General features: G+C 38.6%; 1 protein-coding gene across 3 annotated transcripts in view; it reads left to right on the top strand.

Moving 5' to 3' along the window:
• The window catches only part of SHISAL1 (shisa like 1), an 83,840-nt gene that overhangs the window by 36,331 nt on the left and 31,445 nt on the right, over positions 1-16,064 (top strand). For all 3 annotated transcript variants that reach the window (XM_064461110.1, XM_064461102.1, XM_064461092.1), the window contains exons 2-3: positions 704-802; positions 9,671-9,884. In XM_064461110.1, the coding sequence (XP_064317180.1) occupies positions 736-802; positions 9,671-9,884 (281 nt within the window). In that variant the 5' untranslated portion in view covers positions 704-735. The remainder of the gene's footprint in view (positions 1-703; positions 803-9,670; positions 9,885-16,064) is intronic.

Here is a 16,064-nt window from a genome sequence, read left to right as displayed (position 1 = left end):
TGCTAGAGCTGTGGAATGTGCAGCTGGTGACATTGAATCACTGTGGATATAAGATGCATTTGGACTCACCCGGCTGTGGGGCTGTTCTGCAAAAAACTGGGATGGCCTTTTCATGCTGACTGCCGGCCTAGCAGCATCACAGCTCACCCTCGATTCTAGGAAAACAAGAAATAATAATCCCATGAAATGCTCTGATTGTAATGAAAAGACATTTTTTTGAAATGTTTCCAACCATCTCAGTTGCTCGACCCACTTTCTGAACGACTGCACCCTCTAATGGGGTAAAACAGATTGACTTTCAAAGCAGCGAATTTATTTTTTAAATTGTTTCTCCTTCTCATCCTTATAGGCATAATACAACAGCCCATTCCTGTGACAGTAAAACAAGCACAGTTTTGTTGAATGTAGATTACAGGAGAAGTGTGAATATCCAGTAAAGACTCTATATGGTTCATCTCTACTCTGGGTTAATGAAAAGTATGTAAATAGCTCTATACTTTCATGGTGAAATGAGAAACTAATTTTAACAAAATCATAGAAAGAAGAGTTTATTTCACTTTTAAGTCCAGAAATAAGTATGACTTTTTTTCTTACTGTGTGAAGTCATCTCAACTTACCAAAGCTTTTTGGGGAAGTAGAAGTTTGAATAATGACAGTGAGGTGAAACAGACACTTAACCATGATGTTGCATCTCGTCAAACAGGTAATTCTCTAATGGACCAATGAAAGCCAACGATGACAAGTTGTGGTCAACAGTCCTTGAATGTGCTGATGGTTCTGCTTTCATTCCTCTTATCAGCAGGTAACTTTTATTATTTGAATTTATCTTTCACTGTTGTGTGCTATAGGGAAAAACTAGTTGCAATTTAATACTGGGTTCCTACAAAACAAACAAAATCAAATGGGTGGTTAATTGAGTAATAAATTAAATAAAGCTTCTTTGTATTTAAGAACTGAAAGCTGGAATTTTAAATGCAATTGAAAATTCAGCTGAAAAAGGATAAGGTGGTGGGACACTGACATGGTAAAGCAGGCTGAAAAATTAAAAGAAACAAAGCTACTGTTTTGATATGCTAGTTTTTCAGCTCATCTAAAAGGAAAAGCAAGCTCTACACCACCGTACAATCCAATCATTTTGCTAAATAACCATTTATTGGAAGCAGAGCAAGTCGGGTTCCAACTGTGTGTGTTTTTATATGAGCACACTAGAGTATGTAAGCATGTGAAGGATTGAACTTGGAACTTCAGCTATTCTTGAGATGAATACATGTTAGATACAATGTAACTTGCTATATATATTTTAAAGAAAAATGTACGACATCATGGTACACAAATGCTATGTTATTTTCCTGAATCTAAAGAGTTGACTGGACGAGGGAGTGGTTCCAGAGATTTTCCTCCTGGTGCTTGGTAGATCTGCCCTAGATGTTTGCTACTAGCACACAAAAAGGATTTGTGCCAAAATCTGTCAGTTGTTAGGTTGAGAATTAGTTAAATGCTATGATTATTAGTTGCATTTGTTCTTCAGAAGTTATTTATGACATTAAGGTTTTCTTATATGAATATGTAAAAACAATTAAAAAGGTTCTCAATCCAAATAGATTTAATTCTACGAGTTTTTAACTCTCAGTACAACTTCTTTTATCCTCCATTCTTGAAGCACTTTTTAATCCAGAAAGACCTTTTTTCCATCCCTGCTCCTTATTCCCTTGCAGTACATCACATCCCTAACCACCATACTTAAAACCTTACCGGGCATTATAAATCTTAAGGTATCCTTGTGCTCTGGTAACAGGTGTTACTACTCTGTCTGCATAATGCCTGTAATATTCAGTGTTAGATCCTCATCAATTAGTTCAAGCATGCATTTTGTTGCCCACAGTCTCATTGCTTGTTTGCAAGTGTTCAAGTTGATTCTTGCTGATCATAGCTCATTATTTAGCTATAACTGACACAGTCCTTTTGCTAACAATGTTATGATATTATCAGCTAGACTACTTCTCTGCCTAAACACTGTTTTCCTGTAGAGTCCTTCCACTGATATCCCTACGTATGGCGCTGCGTCCCTAGTTATGTAACTACCTCCTGCTGTGTGCTGGAATCAGGCACAGGGGTTGCAGTTTCTTTGTTGCTCTCCAGGTTAAAGTCGTTTCAGAAAGCTATTGCCCTGGTGCGTGAATGAAGCCAATTATTCAAGGAGACTTCAGTGAGTGTATCCTAGTGACCAAACATCACAAAACTTTTCCAGCTGCTGCAGTCTCTTCTGTTGATTAGAAGCCCTCCTTATAGGAGACTTCTAGAGACCTCCTGAGATCCCCCTTCTCCAACTCTTTTTCTCAAGATGATATAAGTACTTATGTTCCAATTGAATTGGACACTGATTACACCATGTGTGCAAACAGAAGTAGTCCGCCGCTGGTGTATATGTGCGCTTACTCTCTTGGACCCAGACATAAAGCCAGTGTTCTGATATTTTTTTTCTCTTAGAAGAAAAGTACTGCCTCTGAAGTACACGTAGTTTTTACCTCTTGCATAATTAATCTATTAACGTCACAAACTATTGTCTTTGTAAATGTGTACCTTATTTTCTTATTGCTCCTTGGCTAACTATTAACATGTATAGTACAGGCTTAATGTCAAGTCATCACAAACCTTTCATGCCAGCCTAACTCTGCTCCATGTGGAATTTTACTACTGATATCGGTAGGATTGGGTTTAGGTCATTGCTAACTCACACACATTTTACAGGCTGAAATTTATTATTGATGATTTTTGCAGCCAGCATGAATGTGTTTGGTTTTTTGGGTTTTTTTTGGGTTTTTTTTGTCCAAAACAGGTCAGCTTCTGTAAAGGAAAGCTGGTGGCTTTGTGCAGTGAGAATGTCAGGAAAAAAAGGATGCTACTCTCACTGGAATGATATGAACATAATTTTTAAACTGGGCTGGAAAGAAAATCTAATGGCAAAACTCCGTTTGAGTTCCTTGGATTTTTTCTGTCTGTTAGATCATGCTTTACTTCCAGGTCTTTCATATATTAAGATTCACAATCTTAGTTCTAAATTTCTAAAATCTGTATGCATGGTTGAAAACTGCACTTAACAATTGGAAGCATAACTTTCACTGGCCCCACAGGTGGAATGAAAGTAAGGGCATGAGTAACAGGAGACTTCCCAGAGCAGCTGTTCTCAGAGCCTGGTCTTCCTTGTGTCAGAAAAGGAGAGAAGCAGTGACAGCGGCAGCGGGGCAGAGGTGTGGTCAGATACCAAAGTTGTGTCTCAGAACAAGGATGAAGTTTGGCAGCTTCAGCTGTGTGGTTAGGAAGGAGATGCAGTTGCCTAAGATGGGCAAAATGCTCTCAGGGCAGGGACAAATAACACTGAAAAGAAAGCCTTCGGTTCCGAGTAGGTAGGCTATAGCTCCATTTAAAAAGAAGGATGAAGTTGAATTGAGAATACTGAAACTTCATGCTGATTTTATTTCAGTGCTATCAAGATCACAATGGCATGCAATTTTAGGATTTGTGAACACTCACTAGTTGTACTAGCCGTACAAGGGATGCATAATAAAGGGAGGAGCAGCGTGCATCCATGCCAGAAGAATATGCTTTCTGACCACTAACTCCTAGGTTTGCTTTGCAGTAATGTTGGTACTTATATTCATTTAATGATTGAAACACATTTATAAAATCAGGGATGGCAGCAAGGCTTATATTAACTAGCAAAAATTGACAGATTATTTGCACATTACAATATTTTTTTCTTTGAAGTAGGAAATGAATGTCCATGTAGCAAAATTATCCAAGGATCTCAAATGATTGGCATTGTGCTAAGTAAAATGCATATATTTGAATATTTCTGTGGATCCATATGGAAAGCTTATGAGGACCAGACATTCTGAAAGCCTTGGGGCTTCAAAAATTTAGGAGCTCAATTAAAAATTTAATCAGCATTACACAGATCTCTAACTGTGAATAGATAGGGAAGTAACAGTTTGATGTGCACTGGCTGTTTACTTTTTAAGGTAGGGTAGATAAATCTTAAAATTAGCTTAAATCAGTCATTTGAAGCATGACAGACTATTCTCCTCTCTAAATTAGTAGGAACAGAGATAGGAGCATCTGTATCACCTGTTCAATAATACTTCTCAAAAATAGTGGAATTGCATGTGCAAATTCTTATACTTCAGAAACAGTTGCTATCTTTGCAATAGGCAACTTAAGAGCCTTTCAGGTACAATATTTTTATCTGAAGTATTTCTGTAGAAATAAGGCTCTTTAATCCTCAGGATTTAAGCAAAGTTATTTTCAGGAAAAATACTTTTTTTAAAAAATGCGCTTTACTGGATCTCTGATTCTCAGAGAAACAAAGACAGCAAGTAAATTTATCAATTTATTGTAACCTGTGTAAAGCTTTTTCACTGTGTATTAGGTCTTGCTGGGATGGGGTTAATTTTCTGCACAGCACCCGTATGGTGACCAAAAACCAGTGTTGGTAACACACCAGTATTTTGGCTATTGCTGAGCAGCCCTTATACAGCGTTAAGGCCACTTCTGTTTCTCATTGTGCACCCAAGCGAAGAGGCCGAGGTGGGCAAGAGCCTGGCAGGGGTCACAGCTGACCCAAACTGGCCAAAGTGATATTCCATACCATATCACAGCATGCTAAGCAGTAAAATTGCGGTGGGAGTTTATCCACAAATTGCTCAGGGACTGGCTGGGCATCAGTCCGCTGGTAGCGAGTGATTGCTTTAGCATCACTTGTGGGTTGGTTTTTTTTTGTTGTTGTTATTGGTTTGGGTTTTTTTTCTTATTTATTAAATGGTCTTTGTCTCGACCCACAAATTTTCTTGCTTTGCCCTTCTGATTCTCTCACCCATCCCACTGGGAGGGGGAGTGAGCAAGCAGCTGTGTGGTGCTTAGTGCCTAGTAGGGTTAACCTACCGCACACTGACTACCAAATTCAGGCTGTAATTCAATCATCATGTTATGCTCTTATTTGTACATTTATTTTAATCACTGACACACATTTTACTATTTAAGGATTTGCTTAGGGCTACATTTTATTACAGACATCACTCCTTCTCTGACCTGATGTTACCTTTGTTCTCCCTTAATTCCACAGTCATCCTTCCCCTAGTTTTCATCCCCAAAGAAGTTTGGGGGTTGTTTTCCTTTTAAAATGGGCAAAGGACCCGTCTAGGGATCAGGGGATGCTTTCACATGTGCTGTTAAGTAAACTGCTTCGCAGTGATGAGCAAGCTAAACTTCTTGGGGTCCTTATAGCCCTCTAGCGCATTCTAACTGTGCAGTGTCTCTCTGAGCACTGTATAATTTCAGAAGTATGGAAATATTTGATTGCTTATGAAACATAAACAACTAATTTTAATTCTTATAGCATGCACTAGATGTATATACAGGTCAGGTGTAACCTGGCAGGGCTGCTGTTCACTTGTGGTAGCTTAACACTGATGTAATTCACTTTAAGTTTCAGTAATAACATAAGAAAAAAAATTACATTTTTGCTATTCTGTTATTTGCAAAGCTAGTTCTAGCAATAAATATCTTCCATAAAATGTCCCAAACTTGAAACAACTATCAGTACTGGAGGTTTCAGAAATTGCTAACATGTAAGTAGGTATAATAATGTAACTTCTTTTAAAAGGAAAAATAAGTTAATATATCTTTAGCCATAAAAGGCATTATACCGGCATTTTGAAAAAAATTACAATTCTGTTGGCAATGCATGATAAACAATTTGTGTTGCACTCTAAGGCTTTGCAAGTATCAAAGAAGAAAATTTTGTTTCCTAGGAGCAGCTGATATAATCGAAGTGCAGATATTCCAACTAAGAAGGAATATGTCAAGATGGCTAAAAAGTGAGAACTGTCAAATTGATCAGTTTGACAATTATATTTTTTCTATGGCCGCAACTGAAGTAGTACATACATTAAGCCATTTAATCCTGATAAGAAATTTGTAGGTTCAGTGAAAGTTATCCTTCAGCTGGATAGGGAGAACACTGGACAACGTGGAGAGAAAAAACCCAAACAATAATGTTCTGGACATAAGCAACCCCCAAAGGAGAAGAATGGAAAGACATTGTTCTTACTACAGAGTTTATCGCACAGCGCTTTGATATATTACGTATGTATCTTCCTTTGAAGCATCTGAAGCTGGCCATTTATCAGAGAAGGATTGGATAGGTGCTCTTCTGCTGAATACTGTAAATAAAAATACTGTGCATAAACATCACTATTGGAAGCGCTGTGCTATACTATGAAGGCTACCCCTTTACTTATATTTATTAAGTTCAATAATAAGACTTACTTTCTGTTTGTTGACTTCAGGCATAGACTCACCTTTTTTCCTAGTAATGGTGACTAGTGGAACTGACACATTGTAATGCATGTAATGCACCCTCGCAAGCTGGTATCAAACATTTACAAAACACTTAGGGACCTTTATAGGTGCCTAATCATGTGCAACTAATTCCATTTGGCGTACCCCAGATCATCCATGTGTGCACTGGACCTACAAGAGACCGGCATCTCCTCCACTGGAAGCTGGAGACCACACAGGACAGACTGGGGCAATCTTAGCTGGCACTGGAGACCTGTATTTAAGTAACTGAATCAAGCTCCTGTTCTTGTTAGAAATCAAATACTTAGTTAAAAGTTCGATTTAGTTTGTGAATTTCTCCCATGCCACGTGTGTGTCTCATTATTTTCTAGGTTTACTTTTCCAAAAACAAATGATAGGTAGTTAAAAACTAAAATGATGATGGGACAGAGTGCAACCCCAGCAAGTTTTGTTGATGTGGAGGTGGGAGGAGTGGCTGATACACCATAGGGTTGTGCTGCTATCCAGAGGGACCTGGACAGGCTGGAGATAAGGGCTCAGTGCTAAGTCCTGCACCTTCCTGGGGAGGAACAACTTCAGGCACCAGTATGTGCTGGGGACCAGCTGGCTGGAAAGCTCCATTGTGGCTCCATTGAGGAGTGCTGCTGGCAGCTCAAGGGAGGTGATCCTTCCCCTCTATTCAGCACTGGTGAGGCCACAGCTGGAGTGCTGTGTCCAGCTCTGGGCTTCCCAGTACAAGAGAAAGATGGAGCTACTGGAGAGAGTTCAGCAAAGGGCCGCTGAATGATGAATGTGACTGGAGCATGTCTCATAGGAGGAAAGGCTGGGAGAGCTGGCACTGTTCAGTCTAAGGAAGAGAAGGCTCAGGGAGATCTTATCAGTGTATATAAATACCTGAAGAGGGGAGGGTGCAAAGAAGATGGAGCGAGGGTCTTTTTTCAGTGATGCTCAGTACCAGGACCAGAGGCAATGGGCACAACCTGGAACGCAGGAAGTTACCTCTGAACATCAGGAAATGCTTTTTGTTTGTTTTTTTTTTTTTTTTCCCTGTGAGGGTGACAGGGCACTGGCACAGGTTGCCCCGGGGAGGCTGTAGAGTCTTCATCCTTGGAGATATTCAGAAGCTGTCTGAACGTGGTCGTGGGCAACAGGCACTAGCTGGCCCTTCTTGAGCAGAGGGGTTGGACCAGCTGAGCTCCAGAGGTCCCCTCCAACCACAGCCACTGAGTTTTTTTAAAAACCAAATCAATCATGGAACACTTACATTATTGCTATGTTAATTAAGGGGGAGTGCAGGGAAGTAAGTACTTGTTCAGACAAATACATGTTAATGCAATTGCATGCTGTGTGGATTTTGGAACAGGATTTGAACACAGATCTGTTGCGAGAGTTACAGAGGGTTTTGAAATCCTAAGTCTAGAGAAAGACAATTTTTTTACTGATGATAGCATCCTCAGATTTGGAACACACATTTTTCCCAGGCAGGGCAAGAATAGATATGTAATTAGTTTTCTCAATATGTATGTTCCTTTAGAAATAGTATTCTTCTAGCACTTTCAATTTTTGACTGAATTAATCTACAAAAGAACTTTCTCTTTTGTTAAAGTAATGATGACAGGTCTCTGTGTGTGCGTGTATATATATATATATATAAAAATGTAAAATGTTTAGAGTGGTTCTCCTTCACTCAGAGGGCAGTACAAGTTACCTTTTCTCTTCAGTTTAGTACTCTGATTTTTGTCCTAGGCTCCCTCTATACACGCAAATAAAGAAGTAATCTCCACTGTCACAACCTTAAAATGTGACTAGACCTACAGTAAGCGAGAGCGATTCCTGAAATTAATATATTTTATAAAATTGAGAAACAAAAGTGTAGGCTTTTTTTAAGCAACGTAGAAATGAGGATTAGATAGATGAGGTGCACAGATGCAATTACAGATCAACAGGGACTATGTGCAGAGGAAAACAATACCATTAAGCTAAACCCATGCAAGTCATTATCTGTAACCTCTTGTACTAGTAAACTGATACAAAAATCATACACTAAGTTACAAGGGTTAATTCTGTCAGTCTAAAGCAGATATCCTGTATTAACTGGTGTGACTTGATGAAGTCCAGCTACCCCCAGCGTTGCTGTGCCTCTGCTCTGTGATCAGAGTAAAAACATTTCACCGCTGAGAGCGTTCAGGCTCTTGACTTCTACATTTCACTTTCCTTAGAGCGTAACGCCTTTTGGGGGGGGTCTGTGTGGTACACGTGTAATCTTAAATGATGCTGTAAGGCCTACCATAACACAAACTATAAATCAGTTAAAATGTTGGAAGTATGTGGAACCAAATATTTTCTTGTAAACAAGACAAGTCATATGTGGTTGCTTATGACCATACTGGAAGGGATCTATCTCCTGTCCCTCTGCATGCTTGATGAGCTCAGGGAGACTAAGATGACTGCACAGCTGCCAGATAAGAGCTGTTTGCAACCAGTAGGCTTAGAGCATGGTCAGAGCTTGCATCTGCCCACAGTCTTACCATGTAGATGTAACCACAGTGCGCCTGTTGCCACATGACACTCAGCCTCAAGTCTGCATTTGAAGGATATATATGGAGAGCATTTCTTTTTTTTTCCCCAGGAGAAGTGACGGTGAAATCGGTGTGACATATTCCTGTAAAAAATGTTCTCAGAGATGTAATAAACACTTTACATGAGAATTTTAAAGGGAAAGTGTAAGAACTCCTGGGAATTGCTGTATTTCTATTAGTTTTATATATTTGCAAATTCAGAGCTGTTCAGATCTGTTATACTGTTTTGTAATTACTATTTCTGGCAGACTAATCCTTATCAAAGAAAGACCGTTAGAGTAGAGAAAGTATTTTTTGTTAAGAAAGGTGACTATAAATCAAGTGCCGTCAAACTTTTATTGCAGTTTTTACATAGACTTTTTGTTTTTATGAAGTCATTCCAGGAGAATCAAACATCAACATTGTTGGGTGTTTATGGATATCCATATATTTAGACCAGCAGTATGAAATGTTTCCCTAAATATTTTTGTGCTTCTTGGCATAGAAAGCATTTTTTCCTCTTCCCTTAAAAGAAATAATAGTGATCAGAAATATAGTAACAATAAAAGTCAAAATACAATAAGAGGCTAAGTACTGTAATATTTTAGTACTAAATGTTATGGTGTTGAAAGTTCTGAAATACTGTTTTTCAGAAATCAAACAATTGTTTAAGCTTAACCAATGAAAAATTATAGTTTATAACATACAGATAACACAAGTGACTCATAAAGCCAATATTGTTCTTTGTTTTACAGTGTTGTCTGCACATTTTCGGGTCTGCGAGCCGTATACGGACTACAAAGGTCGCTACCACTTTGGTTTTCACTGCCCCCGTCTTTCTGACAATAAATCTTACATCTTTTGCTGTCACCATAACAACACAGTATTTAAATACTGCTGCAATGAGACAGAATTTCAGACTGTTATGCAGATGAACTTAACAGGGAACGCAGATGGATATATGCATAAGTAAGTAAATGAGTTTTGAAGTATTCTTCACCAGACTGTTCCTGGTCTAATAACATAGTCTGAGGTGTACTTAATGGTGGAAGCAATTAGATTAATTGCACGTACAGAATAACATTACTAAAAGGTTTTTGCTGTTATGGAACTCCTAAAAAAAAGAATATTTTAACTTTGCTTTCTTTGCTTTCACATGGGCTATAAACGTTGCTACGAGAGCATATATGTAAAAGTTGCATATAAATGTAACAAATACAAAGTTACATATAAAAGCTACAAAAGTCTCTCTGTGACCCCAGTCTGATCCAAACTGTGTTGAAATGTGTATCAATAAAAATAAAACCCAAAGCTCTCTGTAGGGGAAAGAGGGATGGAGTTGACATTTTCCACATCAACCCAAATGTACGATTTTGAATGTCTGCTGTTTTGAATACAAATCTCTTGTAATCACCAACCTTGGGGAACAGGATGTATTTGCTTATATGCCAATATCGTGATGTCTCCTTGCCTGTTACCTGGGATACTTCCATGTACTGCTGGAGCCTATCCTTCAAGATAAATCGCAGTAACTTTTTTTCTAAAGAACCAATAAGTAGCAAGTAAATCTTTGTTACTGATTACTTATTATGACAAAATCCTCCCTTGTGGTCTGTCCCTACCTAGTATTTGAAATTCTGGCCACACTAGTCTACTGTGATTTCTTCTGGTGCAGAAGGCAACTTTCAGCTGATGTAAAACTCCAAGGCTGAATTCTGATCTATCTGCTTTCCCCTGCCATTTTATTCTGGTATCTGGTACCAGGGCAAGGAAGGGGGAGGTTAAAGACAACTGGAATTCCACTCTATTGATTTTTGTTTACAACAGGGATTTTAGTGTTTTCTTCTGCAGTGCAAAACTCGGTGTGTGGCCATTGATTCCTATGGAAGCAGGTGCAAGGCTGCTAGGAGGCTATGGTGCTGGAATACTGATGTTGGCTCCTCTAGCTCGCTGTGTACAGCTGTGTCCAGCAGCAGCCAGGTCATAGAGTCAGCAAGCTGTTGTCTTCCTTCACAACCACTCCTCATACAGCTCTGCCTAGAGAAGTTTGAAACTTGCATAGATGTAGAAGTTGCATACTCTAACTCTACAGGTGTTAAAGTGACAATCACCTACTATAAAGAGGTCTGTGTAGCGCATAGTGTAAAAGAAAGACAAAAATATATTCTACCCTTATAAGATACCTTTAAATCAATGTGGATCTATACTGTCTTGTTACCATATATGCAGCTATGTCCTTGAGGTGAAATTTCCTTGCCTTGGCCTTGTAGTGCATCTGGGAACACCATGAGAACATACCACACAGAACGCAGTGGAAACACTTCAGGTTGATCAGGCCCATTAAAGGCCATCCATTTTCTGTACCCTTTGTGCAGTCTAGACAATCTAGAAACAGTTAGCACCCTCACCTGGGGCTACCCAACTCTGCCAGCATATGTGCTTCCAGGCAACCTGGTGGAGTTTATACCATGCTATGCCCCAGTGCCCTGTGCAATGCATGCTCTACATACACTCTGTGTTAGACACAGGATGTGCTGCCCCTTTGTTTACTCAGATGACCACGCTACCACGGCAGCAATTGGATGCCTGCCTGAAGAGAGATCCTCACAGCACTCAGTAGAGAAGAGCTGTGTGTGTAGTTGCAGGCATAGCCAGAAACTGCTTCACACTCAAAATTATAAAAACCAGCTTCAGGAATGGACTGGTGTGGCTGTTTCGCCCCCACTTCCCAAGTTCTTTGTCTTGCACACAGCAAATTTGCTTTACTTATTCTCTTACTGTTCTGTAAACCCTGCACCAACACTGCTGAGCAACTAAGTCTGCCTAACAGGCAGCTTCAAACATCATCAGTGTCTGGGGCGTTACTGGTCAAGTAGAAAGCCAGTGCTTCAGGATTTTTTCCAGTATCTCAGGAGCTACTCCATGTAGTCATGGCCACAGCTTGCTAAGGTAAGGCCCTTATGATCTTCCTTTTACCAACAACCTGAAATGGACAGGGTGATCAGCCACTTTCCAAAGCAGACAGGTACAGAGGAACAGGTACAGTCTCATTGCAGAATATGCCCTGGGATATAGGAAATTTCCCTGCCTCCTGTGTTCTCTGTGAGCATACCTGCTCACGTCTGTACATGTACACACGTGTGCACACACCCACAGAAATAAATTTAGGGCTGTTTGTATTATAGGTCTGTTGTGCGTGAGCAGTTCCTCAATGGGAAAAGGGTAATTTGGCATTCTATGAACTACAGTATTTATTTTAATGGAAATATTTAGAGCATAGTGTATTATATTAATTTGCATTTAGCAATAGTTTGTTATTATAAAAAGTCACCTCGTTCAGTTGTGATGGAGAAGGAGCTACCTCTGTAGTCTTTGTTGGTAAGATTAATGGTTGAGAACCACCTGCAGACTGTTTACCATGTATGTCTCCAGTCCAGAATTTCCTGTGGACGTTAGCTGTGTGCTGATCTTTTGCAATAAAGAGCTTCTGGAGGTGTAGCTTAGAGAAGCACAAACATGGAACCACTATTGCCTTTTTGTAACTTCCTGAAACATCACTTCCAATAAATCAGTCAGGGCCAGGAAAATGAAGAGATGCTAACCTTCTATGTAAAGCTCCACCAATGCAGTGAGACAAAGGAAGAGATCTCTCCTCACCCTGAGCTCACTGAGATTGGTAGAAAACTCCCTAATAATTTTACTATGCTGTGGAGGGCAGAAGGAAGTGAAGCCTAGATGACTACGTTAAAAACATTGTTAAAAGCATCTTAATTAATACGCTCTGGCTTTCTTTAACATATAGGATAGTTTAACTTTATTTGGATTCTAATACATCCAGGGTTTGCTTTACAGTAACAAAGTCGGCTCTTTGTTTAGATCTTATTTCACACACCACTGGAAAAAATTCTGATGAAACCTATTGTACTGTGGCTGGGGAGAATGATTTAGGATATGGGAATAGCAACGAACTGAAAAAAAGGATTATAGTTTTCAGGGAAGAGTGATTCAATATTATTATCTGGTTTATTACAATATTATTATTTGGTTTATTTTTCCCCTAGCCATTCTTGTGATGATCAACAAATTTCTTGTTTTATAATACAGTTGAGGGAAAAAATTTAATGAAGTGACTTGTAACTTCTTTGTCATGGCACCGCTGAAAAAAACACATTTGTCTTCTACAGTCACACAATATAACTATAACCAGGTTTATTTGCATTTTTTCTATTACTATAACAAAAGATTTATATGTTTTTATAAGTGCAGAATACTGGGCTATTATATCTTTGTGATCACGCAGATTAATCAGTCTATAATATTTTTGAATGTAAACAGTTCATTTAGTATTAAATATAGAAATACCCATGATGTCTAAGAGACAAGAACAGTTCTGCCATCCAAAGTATTTTTCCATAAAACTTTGTCTAATAAATCGTTTAACTGTTCTTAAAAATAGTATTCACTTGAATCTAGTGTTTGTACTCTCAGACTTTCTATTATGCATGTTTTGGTGGATTATCAGCAGCACTACTATGCCAGGGGTCCTTAATCTGATACTGGAACAGTGTTATGGCAGTCTGTAATGCATTGATGTTTTTCTTCGTCTCTGATTCTAGTTTCTTCAGGGTTGATTGGCTTTTGCACACCATGCTACAATATCACGCCGAAAGCAATGTGAGGGTAGAATAGCACTATCTTTCTCCATGTACAGCGTGTCATTGCTTAAATATCTCCCAGAAAGTCATCTGTACAAGAAAGGGGGGAAAAAAAAAAAATTATCAATTCCACTACCAACTATTGCAAAAATATGTAATTTAGCTGGGAAGACCTCTTAGGTACTATAGTAACAGATTCTACAGGAAAACACAGGATTGGGAAAGGCCTTGAGACAATAGTAAAAACAAAATGGGGGCGGGGGGGAGATAATATTTAAAGTGTACATGCAAAAACTGCCCAGATTTCCTCAGTGTTAGCAGTACCAAGGCATTTGCTAGGATGTAAATGGGGCAACACTTGAAAACACTTAAAAAGTGTTATTACTGCAAGAAAGAGCCCCGTTTAAGGAGAAGAGGGAAAGAAACAGTTTCCATGGCCATCTGCCCACAGTTAAACTCTGCAGCTGTAGAATTCTGCTCACAATTGTTTTGATTTATACTTTTCTTAAGCCTGAATTCCCAAATGAATTATTTTCTGTCTATGTGCTGCACATAAAAACCAACAAACTCTTCTAAAAACAAATATAGCCTGGTCCTAACCTGCTTGTCATCTGTCTTAAGAAGTTAATAAATTAGATGGAAGGAATCACATGGGGTAAGAATACTAATAAAAGAACCTGTTTTTTCATTTGTGTGTAGGCAAGTTAGAGAAATCTAAACAGGACTCGGTAGATGGAATAGGAGGAGATGGATGGTAAAAGTATTTGTTGTTCTCAGAAAGCCCAATTCAAGGCTCTCTGAAGTCGGAGCAAATCTTTCCATTTACACAAGTGGGCTTTCTGTCAAGGCTATACCATATATGCATCATATTTCTATAAAAGATGAAGTATCTTAAAATAATGAGCTGCTAAACTTTTCAAATAGGTCCATGAATTACCCTCTTTCACAGAAAAGCTAAAAGGAAATTGTCTTGTACCTTTTACTCCAGATTTAGCTTTTGTGTTTGTGTGCCAGCAGCAGCAGAGGACTGGGCGACATAGCTTTAGAAGTAATTTTCAGTGATACATTGCTAAACCTTGTGCTGAACCTAAACAGAAACCGCCAAAATGAGTGACTGGGAGGGGCAGGAACGCTAGCAGGGCAGGGCAAGCTTTCCAGCTGGGGAAGGGGAGAGGAGATACAACCACACCGAAACAACTTGTTATACTTGATTGTCCCTGTGAAGGAACAAACCCCTATAACTTCAATCTCAGTAAATATGTGATCTTGTCACACTTTATTTTTAATTGAAATGAAACTTCTGCACAAAAGTACAGGAAAATCAGATTGCAAGATGAAACACTTATAATTAAATCATTCAGGTCAATGAAATGAGAGCAAGTCTTAGGAGTTTTTTGATTCCCAGTTCTTTTCTGTGTCTCTGGCCTTACTATTATTCAGTGAAAGTGAGATTGTTTATTTTCTAATTAAGATATCATCTGAGTTTGTAGGGAAGTTTTATTTTTTTACTATAAGTAGTAGCCATCAGCAAAATTACTATTTTCTACTATCTTTATAGTTTGAGAAGCAGAAAACATGAAAGTATGGAATTTCCCTTTGTGTTCAAAACATACTACTTATTAAGCTTGCTTGTGATTTTTCACAAGGCCCTTTTGATAGTGCTGTTGTCCTACTGTCTCTTAATTAAAATAAAACAGTCTTTCATTTTTGTACATGTGAGAAACAGATGTTATTTAGGAGGAGCAGATGGATAACTCACATATGGTATGATTAATAAATTGTTGCCTTAAGTTGGAACACTCAAAATAGCTCTAATTTTTGCTAACTAAAATTTTGATGGGTGAAATTAAATATCTAAAATACAAACAAATTCTTTTGAGATAGCTATAAGAAATGTTCCTGCTGCTCACATTGTTGCCAAAACAAAAATAACATGTTTTCTAACATTTCCATTCTTACTATGGATCAAATACGGGTCACCTATTTGTAAAATGGTTCCTATTGGCATTAGTGATGAAGAACAACAGGATTTTATTACAGTGGATTTCTGCCTGACTTCTTCAGCCTTCACTTCCCTTTTATCTATATTAACAGAAAACAGAAGAGTTTACCCCAATAGGAATAAATCCACTGAAAGTCAAGAGTAGCACTGCTGAGAAGCCTGGATTAACCAGATCCTGTTATATTTTCAAGCGCCTGGACTGCAAAGATTTTAATGCATTACAAAGGTCTGCATACTGTTGTGTGAAGTTAGGCACACATGTGTAAGTCTTTAGTAGAGGCAAAGACTCTTGAGTTAAGGGTTTTCAGAAGCACTATTTTTTGTCTACTTCCAATCCTCCTGGAAATTTACTGTGTTTTTTATTTATTGATTGATTGATTTCTTAAATCCTAGGCTTGCGTAATCCTAAAGTTACACAGGAAGGGACCCATTAACAGCTCTGACCTTCCTCTTGTTACTTAGAGTTATTTGCTATGCTTAGATTAAATGAGG

This window comes from Phalacrocorax carbo, chromosome 1, assembly GCF_963921805.1.
Source record: "Phalacrocorax carbo chromosome 1, bPhaCar2.1, whole genome shotgun sequence".
Classification (NCBI taxonomy): domain Eukaryota; kingdom Metazoa; phylum Chordata; class Aves; order Suliformes; family Phalacrocoracidae; genus Phalacrocorax; species Phalacrocorax carbo.
This window is presented reverse-complemented; position numbering and strand designations above follow the sequence as displayed.